The 18,925-nt window shown below is 37.8% G+C and overlaps 2 protein-coding genes across 2 annotated transcripts; both read right to left on the reverse strand.

Moving 5' to 3' along the window:
- Positions 1-652: 652 nt before the first annotated feature.
- On the reverse strand, positions 653-4,333 carry LOC128544939 (galectin-3-binding protein B-like). Its single transcript, XM_053515253.1, has 6 exons — positions 4,307-4,333; positions 3,465-3,669; positions 3,073-3,165; positions 2,619-2,918; positions 2,377-2,505; positions 653-1,906 (listed from the first exon to the last, which is right to left on the reverse strand). Exons 1-6 carry the CDS (start codon positions 4,331-4,333, stop codon positions 1,704-1,706), a joined length of 957 nt encoding a protein of 318 aa, XP_053371228.1. The 3' UTR covers positions 653-1,703.
- A 1,473-nt stretch (positions 4,334-5,806) lies between these two features.
- Positions 5,807-12,835, reverse strand: LOC128544940 (deleted in malignant brain tumors 1 protein-like). The gene is made up of 5 exons (XM_053515255.1): positions 12,642-12,835; positions 11,900-11,929; positions 7,489-7,818; positions 6,191-6,505; positions 5,807-6,102 (listed from the first exon to the last, which is right to left on the reverse strand). The coding sequence occupies exons 1-5, from the start codon at positions 12,694-12,696 to the stop codon at positions 5,807-5,809; spliced, it is 1,026 nt and encodes a 341-aa protein (XP_053371230.1). The 5' UTR covers positions 12,697-12,835.
- Positions 12,836-18,925: the final 6,090 nt, after the last annotated feature.

Here is an 18,925-nt window from a genome sequence, read left to right on the forward strand (position 1 = left end):
TACCCTTTGATGTTGATTATTGTATTTGATACTCTCTTAAGCATGCATGGCGTATTATACAATGGAAATTTGTTCATTTACTTTATCTGTGAAACTGGTGATTTTGAGGAGGAGATTAAATCATTACTGTTAATTGTAATCATCGTCTGACTGTTGATTTTAATTCTTATATTGGACTAAGCAAAGAAATATTTTGTCACATCAGCCCCACCAGGAAAAATTTCCACCAGCCGCCACTGGTGCACCCGTTGAGTGTGCACGGAGTTGAGTGTTATTTAGAGGCGATTCCTTTCCCCTGCTGCACTGCTACACTGGGTTTTAGGATTCCCCCCACCTGCCAAATCTACTTCAATCCCAGTCTGCCAGGTATTTCTGCAGCTTCATTAATGCTGTTGTTGGTCTCTCAGCAGTCTGTCTGATCTGTTTCCTTCTTGTCCTTCCATTAATCATAAAGGGACAGTCTGTTATTGGTAATGTCACTGTACTGCCCTGTTTTCCCCACCTGTTAATGCCAGCTCTTCTGAACAATATGTTTAGCTAACGAAATTTCTTACATGCTTTGTAAGATCTTTATGGATCATAAATTCAGCAGTGAGATGAAATTAATATGTCAAGAAAATTACAGAACATGACATGCTGGAACACCTTTTTTTTATTTGTAGATAATTAAAATCACACATTGATGACAGCTGGGCTATATCTTCTTTAAGAACAAAAAAAAATCACAAAAACATGCAAATGCAAATGTTTAAGAACTTTTTTAGGGCAAATGTATATAGTATGTTTGTACTTTATGTTCATGCAAAACAATAACTTATAACATACACCAATCAGCCATAACATCATGACCAGCCACCTAATATTGAGTAGGTGTAAGGATTCAAGCAACTTTGACAAGGGCCAAATTGTGATGGCTAGTTGACTTGGCCAAAAGAACTCCAAAAGTGCAGCTCTTATGGGATGCTCCTCTTTTTGTCTGTACCTACAAAAATGTTCCAAGGAAGAAGAGCCAGTAGATGGCGGCAGGCTCATAGGCAGCCAAAGCTCACTGACACATAAGGGGAGAGAAGGCTGGCCCGTGTAGTCGGATCCAAAAGAAGAACTGCTGTAGTATAAAGTGTTGGAAAGGTTCATGCTGGTTCTTATAGAGAGGTGTCAGAACTCACGGTGCATTAATGTTTTGGTGGAGAAGGGGAATCCACTCAATATTAGGCAGGTGGTCACCATGTTATGGTTAATCATATATACAAGACATTTAGCTGTCTGGATTCACCCTTATATCATATAGACAGACAGGCAGACAGATTTTTTTCAGGGTCACCAATGTAACGTAAGGATACAATAAAAAGAGTGAGTTCTCATAAATGTACAGACTAAACCTTTCTTTTATTTATAGTGATAGAATTAGATCCACTCTTATGCCTCCTTCACTTCTGTAATAATAAATTAGCTTCGTAAATTACAAGTAAAAATAAATTGCATTTTAAAAATATACACAAACTTTGCAGGTCTGTTTCAGGGGTTTAGGATTGATAAAAACAGACACTAAATTCCAGGAGACTACAGTTATTTTGTATTTTTTACATTTGTTATTAGTTTACATACTATACACTGACTATTTTATTTTTGATGCCTTTTAATGTTTAATAATACAGTAATCAGTGGTAAGAGACAAAAGATTTTGAAAAGATTTGTTCTCCAAACTACTCTACACAATTTGCATAAACGTCCTCATCACCCTCATAGTCATTTTCCACGGCCCTTCTTTGTTCATCAGCATCATTACCGTAGACATCATCCAAGTCCTCTAAATTCTTCTGTTGGAAAATAGTTTCTTGGTTTTCATAATCAGCTTCATCATCTGTGTCATTCTCTCCTTGTGGACTCTGATGTATGTTTCTGTCACCTACAAATTATTTGTTTCAAAATACACACAAGTTTACAGTTTTAATTCTATCTAACTTTTTTTTTTTATTTAATTCTAAAGGCAGATAAAATAACTTTTCAATTCCAAAATGATTACATTAAGATAATAATAAATTAATTAATTAAACCATAGGTTTTGTGCTAAAAAAAAAGGGTATATCTCTACCTCTGAAAATGACCTGATACTGGAAATTTTAAGAAACATACCAATTTACATTTTGAATTTGGCGGGATTCCTGTAAAAGATTCTGCGTAGGTTGTTACTATGGATACAGTAACAAATTACCATGAGCTTGTAAATATAAACCTGAGATTTGTGGCTGCACTACTATAAAGAAAATCCATTTTAAAAATCTAACAGCTCTGTAGTATAAAACAAAATTAGAGTAGTTCTGTCTGAAAACGGATGTTATTTAATATAACGAAACATTTATGACTTTAGAAACTCACCTTGTGCATTACTCTTCCTAACTCCTTGAGGGTTCCGTCTTTTCTGTGTCTTCAAAAAGCAAATGATTAGAAATAAGATAATAAGCAGTCCTGCTGTTCCTCCAGCACCAATGTAGGGAGTCAGATATGCTGAGAGACAAATCATCATCATCATCACTATCATCATCATAATCATTAACATTATCTTCTAAGAACAAACTGCATAACACACACAAGAACAGGACTAGTTTATTTTACTATACGTTTCACAGTGATGAACAGGGGCTCAGTAGCAGTGGAGGTAAAGGTGCGTGAAGACACGTTAACTTCATAAGTACAGCTGTAGTTTCCTTGATGAACAAAATCTGCCTCAGGAAAAAGGAAGACAGCTGAGTGGTTAACAGCTGACTGAGTCCTGGTGATGTTGGATTCTTTGAAATCCAAGTGGAAGGAACCTCCTGGATACTGAGGTTCAGTGGAGCAGTTGATGGAGAAGCTGTAACCTCTTGTTACTTCTGGTTTATCAGCATCACTGAAGGAGATATTGGGCTGTTGGAGGTCAACTAGAAAATAACATGCAGTGTTTTTTTTCAGGATCTTCAGATATAAATCTAAGAGTCTTATTAAAAATAAATTACAATAAAAATGACAGAACTAGGCTGCAAACAGAGGTGCAATAAATTGGTGCAAGTAAAATGTCCAGAAAATGTCCCTTACCCACAGTGATGGTAATGGAGCTGCTCCTGGATGATCTAGAGTTACTTTCCCTGTATGTGTAGTCACAGGTGTACTGGCCCTGATGTGATTCATCTACAGTCAGAGTAAATGTTGTTGTAGTCACTGCAGTTTGCTTCTTTATTAATGTCCCAGTTGTATACAAACTGAAGTCTACAGAGATGCATGTTGGGCTGGGTGTGGAACATCTGAACTGAAGGACTTCTCCAGGTGAGACCACAGAGTTTGGGGAGATCTGGGTCAGTGTGGGAGTCTGTAAATCTTACGATGAAGTAATATATTTAATTCCTCTAAATTAAATATGTAATTTAAATGTATTTGTAAATGTGTTCACTTCAAACAGGGTTCTTCTACAACAGACAAAAACAACTTACTTGAGCACACGACTCCAGCATCATCACCATGTCCACAGTTCTCTACTCCAAATCCTCTGTGTGAGCACTGATCTATGTAGCTCTCAGTTCCAGTACAGCGAACATCATCCAGCCAGGTTGGTTCACTTCCTTGACCAAAGCGGGCATTATGAGGAGCGCTGACTGCTTTACCACATCCAAGCTGTCGACACACCACCTCTGCATCCTTTAAGTCCCAGAAATGATCACACACTGTTCCCCACTGGGCTTTGTGCTGGATCTCTACTCGACCACAACAGTTACTCGCACCGTTCACCAGCCTGATCTGTTTGTGAACTAATTTATGATAAAAAAAAGGTTTTTCTTTTCTTTTTCTTTTTTTATTAATATTACATTTTTTGGCAGTTTTGGTGAGTTATACAGTATAATAATTGAAGTTAAGCCCAAAAATAAATAATTAATAACTCAAAGCTGTTCAGATTAACTTATTCTCTCTGCTCTTACCCACAGTGATGGTAATGGAGCTGCTCCTGGATGATATGGAGTTACTTTCCCTGTATGAGTAGTAACAGGTGTACTGGCCCTGATGTGATTCATCTACAGTCAGAGTAAATGTTGTTGTAGTCTCTGCAGTTTGCTTCTTTATTAATGTCCCACTTTTATACAAACTGAAGTCTACAGAGATGCATGTTGGGCTGCGTGTGGAACATCTGAACTGAAGGACTTCTCCAGGTGAGACCACAGAGTTTGGGGAGATCCGAGTCAGTGTGGGAGTCTGTAAATCTTAGAGTGAAGAAATACTATTTACTGTAACAATTTGGTAATGATCTTTATCTGAAACAGGTTATTTCTCCAAGACTTACTTGAGCACACGACTCCAGCATCTTCATGATGTCCACAGTTCTCTACTCCAAATCCTCTGTGTGAGCACTGATCTATGTAGCTCTCAGTTCCAGTACACTGAACATCATCCAGCCAGGTTGGTTCACTTCCCTGACCAAAGCGGGCATTACGAGGAGCGCTGACTGCTTTACCACATCCACGCTGTCGACACACCACCTCTGCATCCTTTACGTCCCAGGAATGATCACACACTGTTCCCCACTGGGCTTTGTGCTGGATCTCCACTCGACCACAGCAGTTACTCGCACCATTCACCAGCCTGATCTGATTATGAACTGATTTACAGTATATAAAAAAAAAAAATTGTGTGGTTTCTTTTTTACTAATATTAGATTTTTTTGCCAGTTTTGCTTGAGTTATACAGTAAAATAATAGAAGTTAAGCCCAAAAACAGCCAATAACTCAAAGCTGTTCAGATTAACTTATTCTCTCTGCTCTTACCCACAGTGATGGTAATGGAGCTGCTCCTGGATGATGTGGAGTTACTTTCCCTGTATGTGTAGTCACAGGTGTACTGGCCCTGATGTGATTCATCTACAGTCAGAGTAAATGTTGTTGTAGTCTCTGCAGTTTGCTTCTTTATTAATGTCCCAGTTTTATACAAACTGAAGTCTACAGGGATGCATGTTGGTCTGGGTGTGGAACATCTGAACTGAAGGACTTCTCCAGGTGAGACCACAGAGTTTGGGGAGATCCGAGTCAGTGTGGGAGTCTGCAAATCTTAGAGTGAAGAAATACTATTTACTGTAACAATTTGGTAATGATCTTCATCTCAAACAGGTTATTTCTCCAAGACTTACTTGAGCACACGACTCCAGCATCATCACCATGTCCACAGTTCTCTACACCAAATCCTCTGTGTGAGCACTGATCTATGTAGCTCTCAGTTCCAGTACACTGAACATCATCCAGCCAGGTTGGTTCACTTCCTTGACCAAAGCGGGCATTACGAGAAGCAATGACTGCTTTACCACATCCAAGCTGTCTACACACCACCTCTGCATCCTTCAAGTCCCAGGAATGATCACACACTGTTCCCCACTGGGCTTTGTGCTGGATCTCCACTCGACCACAGCAGGTACTTGCACCATTCACCAGCCTGATCTGGTCATGAACTTTTTTATATAAAAGACAAAAGTATTATTTTTTACTAATCTCAGATTTTCTGGCAGATGTGCTAATAAGCTCACATGTTGTAGAACATTTTAAGAGTACATCACAGAGTCAATGAAATATAGCAAGATCTTAACCCACATATTTATGCATCACTGACAAACAATACTAATGTGTTAGTTTATTTTATTAAGCTTTATATATATATATATATATATATATATATATATATATATATATACAAACTGCAGGTAATAAATACATTATAGAAATTGCAAGTAATAAAATAGCTTAAATAATTAATACATGCCGCAAAGAACTGTAAAAGCATCCTCTCTGTAAAAGCACTAAAAAAGCATCTTACCCACAGTGATGGTAATGGAGCTGCTCCTGGATGATGTGAAGTTACTTTCCCTGTATGTGTAGTCACAGGTGTACTGGCCCTGATGTGATCCATCTACAGTCAGAGTAAATGTTGTTGTAGTCTCTGCAGTTTGCTTCTTTATTAATGTCCCAGTTTTATACAAACTGAAGTCTACAGAGATGCATGTTGGTCTGGGTGTGGAACATCTGAACTTAAGGACTTCTCCAGGTGAGACCACAGAGTTTGGGGAGATCCGAGTCAGCGTAGGAGTCTGCAAATCTTAAAATAATGAAAAATATATTTAATTTCGATGTAGTTTTTTTTCACTTGAAACAGAATTTTGCTACAACAGACAATAACAACTTACCTGAGCACACAACTCCAGCATCTTCATGATGATCACAGTCCTCATTTTCAAATCCACTGTGTAAGCACTGATCTATGTAGCTCTCAGTTCCAGTACACTGAACATCATCCAGCCAGGTTGGTTCACTTCCCTGACCAAAGCGGGCATCTTGCAGAGCGCTGACTGCTTTACCACATCCAAGCTGTCTACACACCACCTCTGCATCCTTTAAGTCCCAAAAATCATCACACACTGTTCCCCACTGGCTATTGTACTGGATCTCCACTCGACCACAGCAGTTACTGCGACCATTCACCAGCCTGATTGCATTCTGGCCTGATTTATAATATAAAAGTTTGAGATTTAATTAATTATTTATCTGTCTTCCAATTTGCTCATGAGAAATAAGGAGAAGTAATATTCAAAACAAACTCAATTTGAAGCATAAAATATGGCCGTTCCATCAGAGAAGGAAATACTCCATAGATGTGATAACCTGGTGATTTAGTACATTCAGGTGGTCAGCTGACTTCATTTTATTGCCACATAATGTTGCTGAGTCTAGAGCTGTGCAACTGAAGCAACCCCAGATCATAACATTGTCTCCAGAGGTTTGTACAGTTGTAACTGGGGTCAGCCATGATACAGAGCTGCTGGAGCAGATAAAGTTAAGGGTCTTGCTCAAGTGCCACACTGGTAACCTAGTGGACTTGGAGCTCAAACCACCGACCTTCTGATCAACAACTTAGTGCCTTAGCCCTTTGAGCCACCACTGCTCCTAAATCTACAAGTGTTTAAGTGATTTCCATGCATATTTTTTTTACCCAGACATTGTACATTACAGATGATGTGCACTATCTAACGCAATAAATAAAATTCATGTGAAACTTATTTACCTTTAACTAATAAAAATGCTGTAAAATAAATACTGGATGCATACTGTAAAATTACAGTAGATTCCCGGCATCTGTGCTGCGAGTAACTTACAGTTATTTAACAGAAATATTTTTTAGAGTGTACTATAGAACAGCACGTCCCCATGAGACAATACGTATTATCTACAGCAGGTAACAAGAAAAACCAACAATTTTTTTTACATAACATTTCAAGTAGTTCAGCTCTTGTATATAATCTATCTAGATGTTAAAATGAAACTCAGCCAACTTCAACACATTTAGAATTTGTAGCTTCCAGTTCTGAAAAGCAGAAAATCTCTAAGATGTAAACAAAATTATTGCTCCGTTTTTTTTCTTTTTGTTTTAACAATGAGAAGTTGTGCGTGCGCACACACACACACACACACACACACACACACACACACACACTTTCTGTACCTGAACAAGTAACACCAGCATCTTCACTATGGCTACAGTCATGTGATCCAAATTCATTACGAGGGCACTGTGTGATGGAGCTTTCACTTCCTGAACAGCGAACATTATCCAACCATATTGAGCCACTTCCCTGACCAAAGGACGCACTTTGATGAGCGCTGACAGCATTACCACATCTAAGCTGTCTACACACCACCTGTGCATCACTCATGTCCCAGTCATCATCACACACTGTTCCCCACTGGTTATTATAATAGACTTCCACTCTACCAGAGCAGGAGTGACTGCCACCAACGAGTCGTATGTTAGCGCCATCTGAGAAAAACAGCAAAATGTATATTAATATTAATTATTGATAATCAATCTCTATGCTATTTTGTAGCCCAGATTTTGCTATAATAAATAATAAACATTAATTTATTTGGGTATTTAATATTTTACTCCTTAAAAACAGTTTCTTATTATTTTTAAACCATTTAATATTTTTGTATTAGAATATATTGTGCTATAAACCACTTTAAACAGAAGCACAGAGAAAGAAAAGGAAAAGAGGAGAAAGAAAAAAAATATTTCAGACATTTAGGGTCTGTCACTAGGGGTAGACAAACTGTACATAAACAATCAGCTCTTTAAAGATTACAGAACTACTTAACTTCAACTCTCAGTCTACAACTCTACTTCTTAAAATGAAATCTCACCAGAGATGGATTAACATGATTAAAAGCCTCCACTAGAACTTGGTGAGTAGTGCACAAGACGTAAACACACATAGACAACTCTATAAGATTACTTAGATTAATGATAACGTGGGAAACTGGACGCTAAAATTAAAAAAATCAAACACCAACCTGTATCTTTCTTTAAATAATAAATAATAGCTCTTTCTGTATACTACCTACTGATCTACAAACATTAAGGCAAAAATACATTTTGACAATTGCTTATATAATTATATATTATTTATGAAGCTGCAGATCACATATATCACAGAATACATATGACATCTGGGGGAAAATGATGTCTGCTCCAGTTAGAGGCTGGTTGCCAAATGTATGCGGATGACACGTATTGTATATGTACAGTAACAGCAGAAACTCCACGTCAGGCTGCAGAGATGTTAACCAGGCAGCTGGCCAGTGTTTCCCAGTGGCTGCAGGATAACTGTTTAACGTTAAATTATACTAAAACAGTTTCAATGTGTTTCTCATTAAAGAACAAAGGCCAGAATATATTTAAAGTCAAAATTGACCAAAAGGAAATTGAGAAAGTGAGTGAATTTAAGTATTTAGGGGTCATTGTAGGCTCTAAATTTAAATTTGATGCATATATCAGAAAAATGACTAAGATTATTAAGACAAATTTAAACTGTTCATATAATATCATGTATATCTCTCAAAGCAGCTCAAATGTATATGCATGTTATAATTCTATCACATATGTCTTACTGTGTGATTGTTTGGGGCCAGGCCTCCCAATCAGTTATCAGGCCGGTAATGTCCTTATACAAACAAACTTTAAAAGTAATGGATCAGAAACAAATGAGATGGCGTCACTGGGAAATTCTTCAAAAGGATAATTTGCTAGGTTTTAATATTTTTTTGAAGTTTTCATTCATAAAAATTATATTTAAGTGTATAAATGGGCTTGCGCCTAATGTTATCTGTCAGCTGATACAAAAATATAATAGTGCTGGGGTGAAGATCAGAGGTGCAACAAGTGGAAATTGTAGAGTTCCAAGATATAGAACTACTAAGGGTCAGTCATCTTTTCCAGGAAAAGGTTCACAATTACTGTATGTAACATGATACCATTAGAAATGGTAGTTAGAGTAGATAGTAGAGTAAAAGTACTAGTAGTAGTTCTTCACAAAGCTGAAACAACGGCTAAAACAGCAACAGGAATGTGAGCAGTGAACAGCTTGGGATGGATCGCTAGATTCACACTGGTAAAATTTGTGCTTTCTCACTGGGTCCTGGATGTCATACACTTTGACACAACCATGGACATGTACAACTCCAAACCAAGTCACAAATACAATGTTTATTTTGTTGTGGTTTTTAATATCTATTCTTTTTTCTGATGTTTGTTTTGCTGTGCTATATGCCCCATATAGCGGCATCGCAGCATCGGTTGCCTGTGCGCAGCAATGCTTAGTGTGCGGTCCCTAATTAAATAAACAAATAAATAAATACAATTAATTAACAGATGAGAAAAATACCTTAACAAAAGGGTTGATGATTTGTCAGTCGAATTACAAGTTCAAGACTTCTGGCAAGAAATCACTAAAAAACTAACACAACTATTAAAGAGCAGCATTTTATTCCCCCCTTCATGTGCATCCTAGGTAACAGAAGCTCTCTTTACACATAAATCATGCTATAATGGCAGTAATATGATTCCTGTTATTTAGTTTGCCTTGCATTTTGTAGTTCACACAGAACCCATAAATGAAGTTCTGATCCACCTTATTGTTTGCCTTAAAGCAGCACATGACTTTCCATTATTAGAGGAGCCATGGCGTTTTTCACAACCATAACAGCTTCTAGAGTGACTTGTACCACATGTGTCGTGAATACTGTGCATAACATTGCTTTTAGAACAACAAATACCTGTAAATTGAGTGTAGAGGTTATAGCTGTGCACATTTACATCAACCACTGCTGTCTTTCCAATTCACTCCAATTCTCATTGCACAGGCATTTAACTGAACTGCCTTTAAATCCCACCCCTGCACTCTAGCATTGGCCTTTATTTGGTCCACCTAACCAATCAAAGACAAAGCTGAATTCTTGTAATATATCACTATAACCAAGTGGGATTTGTCAAAAAAAGGTTATTTTTACATCTTACAGTGTCTCTGGGAGTCAAAATGAGACCAGTGCTTCATAACGCATTAGAAACACTTTACTAATTTTAAAGCTGACTTTGCTGATCAATCTCAATCATTATATTAATTAAGTGCAGAAGAAAGTCTGATCTACTTTATGTAAATTATATGCGTGTGAACTGCTAACAGTTGGCTGACAGTTGGATTTGCAAACATGACACTTTTTAAAATGTCAGACCCCTACCCCGAGCCCAGCGACTGCCTCTAATTCCACACCTGTTCCTTTCATACAGAATGCTGAAGCACAACAACAATGCAGGTATTCCAGCCTTAAACTGGCCATGTGAGTGGGGCTAGAAATAAACAAGCAGGACACAACTACACCACAATGCTGACAATTCTTACAGACCATTATCACTGCAGCCCTCCACCAGTCGGGGCTTTATGGCAAAGTGGCCTAAAGGAAGCCTCTCCTAAGTGCAATACACATTAAAAAAAAAAACACCTGAAGGACTTTAAGATGGTGAGAAATAAGATTCTGTGGTCTGATGAGACCAAGATAGAACTTTTTGGCCTTAATTCTAAGCGGCATGTGTGGAGAAAACCAGGCACTGCTCATCACCTGTCCAATACAGTCCCAACAGTGAAGCATGGTGGTGGCAGAATCATGCTGTGAAGGTTTTTTTTTTTTTCTCATGAAGAGCTTATGATGGGGATTGTTAAAGACAGCCTCAAGCTTGAGGTCATGCCTAAGGTTACGTTAAAGTATGTATAAGAAATACTATTTACTACAAGTGACTCCTTTGACTTTGCTGTGGCCAGGGAGGTTGTTGAAATTTCTACCAGGCAGGAAGCTCACACTAGTTATTTTTGATCTTCTGGGTGTATCTGGGTGTAAACAGACTTGCTAAACTTTACAACCACAAGTTTGGTGGATGCTATAATAAACTACAAACTACACGAGACCAAACACATCTAAAAATATATAAAGAAGAAGATATATATATATATATATATATATATATATAAAATCACATGAGTTTATATCATTATTATTATCATCATCAGAATGAGGGGAAATGTCTCACATATAGATGCACGCGCAGGGTAAAAAACTAAAACACATACGACTATCCAAATAGTCCAAAAAATTTGTTGTGACATGATGTTGAGATGTTGTGCTAATGCTAACTATAGAAACTCTGCTGGTCTCTGGATGTGGAGCGTTGTGCATGCTCGCTTAAGTATTTAAAAAATGTTCAAATGCTCAATCTACCTGATTTACTCTGTTATAAAAGATCTTGACTAATTTTCACTAAATCCTGTCTAATGGACCTTTTTTTTTTCTTTCAGTTTAGATCAGGGGTCTCCAAATCCAGTCCTGAGGGGACAGTGTCCAACACAGTTTGGTGATTCTTCTTCTCAGACACAGCTGATTTAACTAATCTGTTAATTACTAGGTTCAGTGGGTGTGTTTAGGTGTTGGTGAATTACAAACTGTGCTGGTCACTGGGCCCCCCGGACTGGATTTGGAGACCCCTGGTTTATATGAATGAAATTGAAACTCACCCGTCAGCAGAGAGGCTCTAAGGACACTGACTATGGAGAGAAAATAAAGAGGAAAGATTATATTAAAGCAGTGATAAAAAATGTGAACACTTTGTTTTTGTCTTAAAATCATCAATTAAGTTAATTAAACCTCCACTATATTTGAATATATTACAGTCAGGTCCATAAACTTTGCAACAAATACACTTGTATATAATAAAGTTTGCTCGGGCAAAAGCTTTGTGCTTCTGATACACAATGCTGTTAAAACTATAATGTGACTAATGAAAATGATACAAATTCACAACATGTATAACTACTTTTGTATATTGTCTTATTGTATTTTTGTATGGACCTGTGTTTGTGCATATAATTGGTAGAGTTCTATCCAGAAATATTGGCACCCTTCATAAAAACGATTTCCTCACAGCAAAAAAATAAAACAGGCTAGAATTTTGTCATTATTGCATGCAAATTATGATGTAATTTATGTAAACATAAACATGCTTTGTAACAGTTTTTCTCTAAAGAATGTGTTCATAGTAAAATAAACATCGGAATTCTAAAATCACCCGAAGATCATTAAGAAAACCTTTTAAGATTATTAACAATCAGCTGATTAAAATAAGTTGTGCAACATATTGCTTTATAAATAACCCTGTATTGTCTTGTCTTAACTAATCATATACTTACTGTGTGTGGATAAAATGTTAATATGGTATTAAGGACAAACCAGATGCATTTATTTGAATATTGAACTTACCAAGTATTATGTTGAGACGAAGTCTCAGTGTCCTGGTTCTTGAGGTGTCTTTCATTTTGGTATTAATTTCAGGATTTACTGCTGCTGTCTTCTAACAATGAATCTTGTGATGTCTGATGATTTTTTATGCATCTGAAGTGACCAGTTCTTGTTAAAACTATTTTTGCTGCAGGCACAATGCTTAAGGTGTAAAAACAGCCGAAACCATTCTTGTTAGTGAAAGTTAACAAGTCGCTATTCAAACTCCCAGAATATCAATGGTGTGATACCCACTTCCTCTGGTTACTTCCTTTCAGCTAGTGTCCTCACAGTGACAAATGAAATAAATAAAGGACATGAAGGGTGTCAGTAAGAAGTCAGGTCATGACAGGATGCCAGATCAGCTTTTCTGGAATGGTCCTGGAGACATGAAACATTATTCTTCTAAAATATTTATGGTCAGTTGTTGTTTTCATGATGCACATCTCCAAAGTCTTCTGGTGGAGGACTTGATGGTAAAGGACACACATACCATTACTAGGAAATGAGAAATAATTCTGGCATATTTCTGTAAAATTACTATGTGACAGGATCTATTGCTAAAAGTGCTTAACAAATAAAATGTAATTACATCGACTTACACTTACCTAAATATCACCAGGACTTATTACCAGGGGTTAACGTGTGGCGGAACAGTCTAGAATGGCGTTATGACTCCTTCGGTAAAGAAATAAATAAATAATCGGCTTGGCAGTTTATTCCAAAGATTCTAGAGCCATTTGGCCCAGTGTTTATCTGCCATGCTCCAGAAAAAATCTAAAATTCCGTATTTTTTGTAACTCCTAATCAACAGTTGTTTAATCTAGATCGATAATAACAGTCAAGTTTGGATATTCTTTTTTCCATAATGTCATGCATGCACTTAACCACGTATCACATGATAAGAAATACAAAATATTTAATAACAATTATCTTATTTTGACTTAAACTTTATGGGCTCCAGTCAGATCAAGCAGAGACTCAGAGACAGAAAGAAGGGGAAGATGGTAGGGACAGAAGTATCACCTGGCTGTAGTTGGTGCTAAACATGCTAGCTCGCTAATCTAACTTGAAGGTATGGCAAATGAGTCGAAGTCAACTGACAGAAAACTTTATAAACCGAAAGAAAAAAAGATTATTCTAGTGTTTAAACGCTCAATAACCTGCTCATTTATGAAGTTATCCAATCAGCCAATCATGTGGCAGCAGCACAATGCACACAATCATACAGATACAGGCCAAGAGCTTCAGCTAATGTTCATATCTAACATCAGAATGGGGAAAAGTGTGATCTCTATGACTTTATGGCTGTTGGTGTCAGATGGGTGGTATTTCAGAAACTGCTGATCTCTTGTGGTTTTCATTTACAGAAGTCGCGAGAGGCTTTATTTTAAACTGCTGACTTAATTCATAAAATGATAGCGTTTAAAATATTCTTTGTCCCCAATTATTAAATTAAATGTTATTATTGTAGAATGCAGAAAACACAATTGTACAGCAGACGACACCGTCATGTTGGGCCTGATCTTTGACAACGATGAGACTGGAGCAGATTGGAAATCTGGGGAACTGGTGCCAGAGGAACAATCTTCTAAACGCCAGCAAGACAAAGTAGTTGATAATGGACTTCAGTACAAAGCAGGAGAGGAACTACCAGACCCCCATCATGGTCCTGTCACATCAACACTGTGGTAAAAAAAAGGCCCGGCAGCGTCTTTCCCACCCCAGACGCTTGAGAGACTTCAGACTGCCCTCCAGGGTGCTTAGGAACTTTTACTCCTGCAGTAGAGAGCATCCTGAAAGTAAACAACATGACCGACAGAGGGTGGTGAGATCAGCCAAGCGCACCATCTGCATCAAGCTCCCTGCACAGCAAGTGGTGCTGGACCAAGGCCAGGAAGATCGTGAAGGACCTCGGTCATTCCAACAACAGACTGTTTTCTCTGTTGCGGTCAGGAAAGCCAGGGATTTCCCTCCCGGAAGGCCAACACAGAGAGACTGAGGAGGAGTTTCTTCCCCGCAGGGAATACGGTCTCTTAATCAGTACACCACACAGAACTAAAAACGTCCGTTTTGCACACTACACTTCTCACACCGGACAATTATAGTCTATTTATGGACGCTAGACATTTGTACATTCATGCACATTTGCGCTCATCCTGGACATTTCTAGACATTTATACTTCATTTCATTTTGCACACTTCTGGTCATTTCATGTTTGCATACTTCCTGGAGATTTATATCTATTTCATTTTGGACACTCTTGCACATTTTCCACATTTTTACATATTTGTAAAGCCATTATTGTGTATTTTGTACAGCTAGGTTTTTAAAAATATTTTTATATCCCGTATTTTATATTTTGTTCTTTTCTCTGCAGTTTCTCTTTTTTTATAGAAGGTTTTTATATTTTATTCCATTCACTAATTTATTTCTATTGATAATTTAAATTTTAAGGTCATGGGCGGTCGTATAAGCATTTCACTGCAAATCGTACTGTGTATGACTGTGTATGTGACAAATAAAATTAGAATTTGAAATTAAAGTTTCAGCAAAAGCGGTGTAGCAACAGTAGTAATAATGAGCCAAGTTCATATGGTACTGTACACATTAGCATGTTTTATACATGCAACAGGCAATCATTTAAAAAAAAAAAGTGTGATTTCAGTCGGGGGTCTGTGCCTCTGTAGAGCTTTATGTCCAGCAACGGCTTTCAAATCAATATTTTCAGTTATATTGAGGGGAGTTATTTTTCGCCGTTGCACCACTACACTGGGTTTTAAGGTTCCCCACCAGCTAAATCACATGTTAACCCCTGATTACTACAATAGACATTTACCGTACAGCTTTAGAGTAATGAATATTTACATTAAGAACATTGTTAGGACAGAAATGGGTGTGAGCGAGCTGTGACTTTACACTTTTTTTCTCATACAGAGTGATTGACATCACCACTCAAAGTTAACTCTGAGACCAGCAAGAAGAATTGAGTCTACAAATTTAAGTGCACCACATATGTTAAATTGCTTAGTTCTATTGTACTCTATATACAATGTAGAAGAAAATGCTGAAAATCTGAAAAACATGATATATAAGCATGATGCATATATCAGTTCATAATACATCAGGACAAGGTCTTGCATGGTGTCCATGCCCTTGGGGACCAGCAAGGTCACTTTACCTTGGACAAGAATTCTTCCTCTGGACTAGAATCAAACCTTTATGAATGGAAATATGGAAAATATTGCCAGGAGTGTATTCTGGCCACGTGTTTTGGTTGTTAAAAACGTTGTGGCAGAACTTCCGGTTATGGAGTGGTACTGAGAAGACACGAGATAATGACCCTCCTATAATTTTGTATATAAATCCTTCAATCTCGCTTAAAACTTTAATACTTCATTTGATATTTAACGCATAAAAGTCTAACAACCGAAATGGCACCGAAAAAGAAGAATAAAACTCAGGAAAAAGTATATAACGAAGCTCAAGAGATGTCCCAGGATTCTGATAACGCAGACGAACTAAAAGAGACAGAGGAAGATGACGACAGCGAACCTACGAAAATAAGTACGTCAAGTCCTAGTAATGCAGATGTGTTACAAGCCATTAAAGAAATGGACAAACGAGTTATAAATAAAATTGACGGTGTCATGTCAGCAATCAAGGAGGTAAATGAACGCGTGAGGGAGACTGAGGAACGCATTTCTGGAGCGAAGGATGAAATCGTTCAACTCAGTGCTCGCGTGAATTCCCTTGAATCACAAGTTGGACGACATGGAAAACAGAAACAGACGGAACAACCTGAGGCTGGTGGGTTTGCCAGAGCGGGAAGAGGGAGGCGATGCATGTGCGTTTTTGGAGGCCTGGATTTCAAAAATATTGGAAATGGACTCGAGTACATCGTTAGTTATAGAACGCGCACATAGAGTCGGCCCACAACGAAACATGGATGCTTGGAACACAAAACGGGTTGCCAGTACACCACAAAGAACACTAATAATGAAGTTCCTAAACTTCAAGCAAAAAGAACAGGTGATTAAAGTGGCCAGGTCCAAGGGGGTGATTTCATACAAGAAACACACTCTTCGTTTTCATCCAGATGTTTCGGCTGAAGTTCATAGGAAACAAAGAGCATATGCTGGAGTGAGACAGAAGCTGCGTGAGAGAGGAATCGGTAAACACAGGATCATATATCCCACCCATCTACTACTTACTCATCAGGAAAAATCAAGGGTGTTTGACACACCGGAGGCAGTCGAAAATTTCATTGAAGAATTACATAATAAAGGTGGGCTCAATTCAGCTGAACTACTTGAAACCTGAATGCAGATGTAAAATAATTCATATAATAGATTATGAACATTATCCTCTTTTTGGTGCGAAGACTCTGTAGTGATTAATGGAGACTAATTTGTAAAATAATAATCAAAGGTATTCAGGTGTTATTATTCTCTGGAATTGTAAAAAAGCGTGTTAATAGTTTGATATAATATGTGAGAATAATGTTACAAATAGGGTTGTTTGTGACAAATATAGACAGAAGTACCGGATAGTTCCTTATGGAGAGAAAGGGGTGGGGGTTAAACCACACATCGCTAACCTTACTCGCTCTTGTCGATTTCTTCTTTACAATATCAGAAGAATTCGCCCACTTCTTTCTTCACAGGCTACTCAGGTGCTTGTTCAGTCCCTTGCTATTTCAAGACTGGACTACTGCAACTCACTCCTGGCAGGCCTGCCTCTGTCCACGATTCGTCCTCTGCAACTGATCCAGAATGCAGCAGCACGTCTCGTTTTTAACCTCCCCAAATTCTCCCACACCACCCCACTCCTCCGCTCCCTGCACTGGCTTCCTGTAGCTGCCCGCATCAAATTTAAAACACTGATGCTTGCCTACAAAGCTAAAAATGGCCCAGCACCCACTTACCTCTCTGCTCTAATCACACCACTCACTGCACCACGTTCCCTCCGATCCTCCAGCACTGCTCGCCTCATTCCACCATCTCTCAGGGATCGAGGGCGGCATTCATCCAGGCTCTTTTCTGTTCTGGCACCTAGGTGGTGGAATGAACTTCCTCTAGATGTCCGTACATCAGAGACTTTGACTATCTTTAAACGACGACTCAAGACTCATCTGTTTCTCCAGTACTTGGACTAACCTCTCCCCCCATCCCCCCCAAAAAAAAAAAAAAAAAAAAAAAACTCTTCTTAGTTGTGTTGGACTAATGGCACTTAGTTATTAACCTAGTTAACCCAGTGTAAGTATGTATCCAATGATGTAAACATTAAAGCACTTTTTGTAAGTCGCTCTGGATAAGAGCGTCTGCCAAATGCCTAAATGTAAATGTAAATGTAAACGCAGTAGTATGGACGCTACTGGGGAAATCCGGATTGAGGTGGAATGTTCTTTAATGTTAGGAGTGTTGTTCATTGTTGTTTATATGTTTATTTTTTGCTTCTCATTATTTAAGAGTGTTGATCTTGTAAAAGGTAAAATACTGCTTAGTAGGAAATGTAACAGATCATGGGGAAGACAGGGAATGTGAAATTTGTAACTTGGAATTGCAGAGGATTGGGCAATAATAAAAAGATAAAGCAGGTAATGGATAGGATCAGACAATTACACGCACAAGTAGTATTTCTTCAGGAAACTCACATGGTAAAAAGTAAAACCATTAGGATTCGTCAGAGATGGCAATCGTAACAATGATTTGACTCATGTTGTAACACAGCCCCTTTTGTATGTGGCACTGTTAAGGAAGTGAAATGCTGTTCAGTAAACATAGAGTTACAAACATAATGGAGTTATTTATATACTCACTCTAGAGAAAGAACGAGAGTGAAACAGCAAGGGCAAGTGTTTGCTGCTTGTCACACTTCTAATGCAAGAGGGGTAATGATTTTAATTCATAAATCAATCCCAATACAGGTTCAGAAAGTAATTAAGGATACACTAGAAAGATATATTGTCTTACAATGTACATTTTTGTCAGAGAAGTTAATTTGATTAACATTTATGGTCCAAATGATAACAATCCTGCATTTTTTAATGATACGTTTTTGTTAAATGCTAATTTGCCTGGATACTATTTTATAGCAAGGGATATGAATTGTGTTCTAGATCCCACTAAAGATCGTTCAACAGGGATTGATAAAACACATACGATTGATAAAACCATACGAAAACCAGGAAGGTGATACAAGAATTTATGAAAGACCTTAATTTAGTACTGTAGATGTTTGGAGGAATCTAAATCCTACAGCA

The sequence above is a fragment of the Clarias gariepinus genome, chromosome 16, assembly GCF_024256425.1.
Source record: "Clarias gariepinus isolate MV-2021 ecotype Netherlands chromosome 16, CGAR_prim_01v2, whole genome shotgun sequence".
NCBI lineage: Eukaryota > Metazoa > Chordata > Actinopteri > Siluriformes > Clariidae > Clarias > Clarias gariepinus.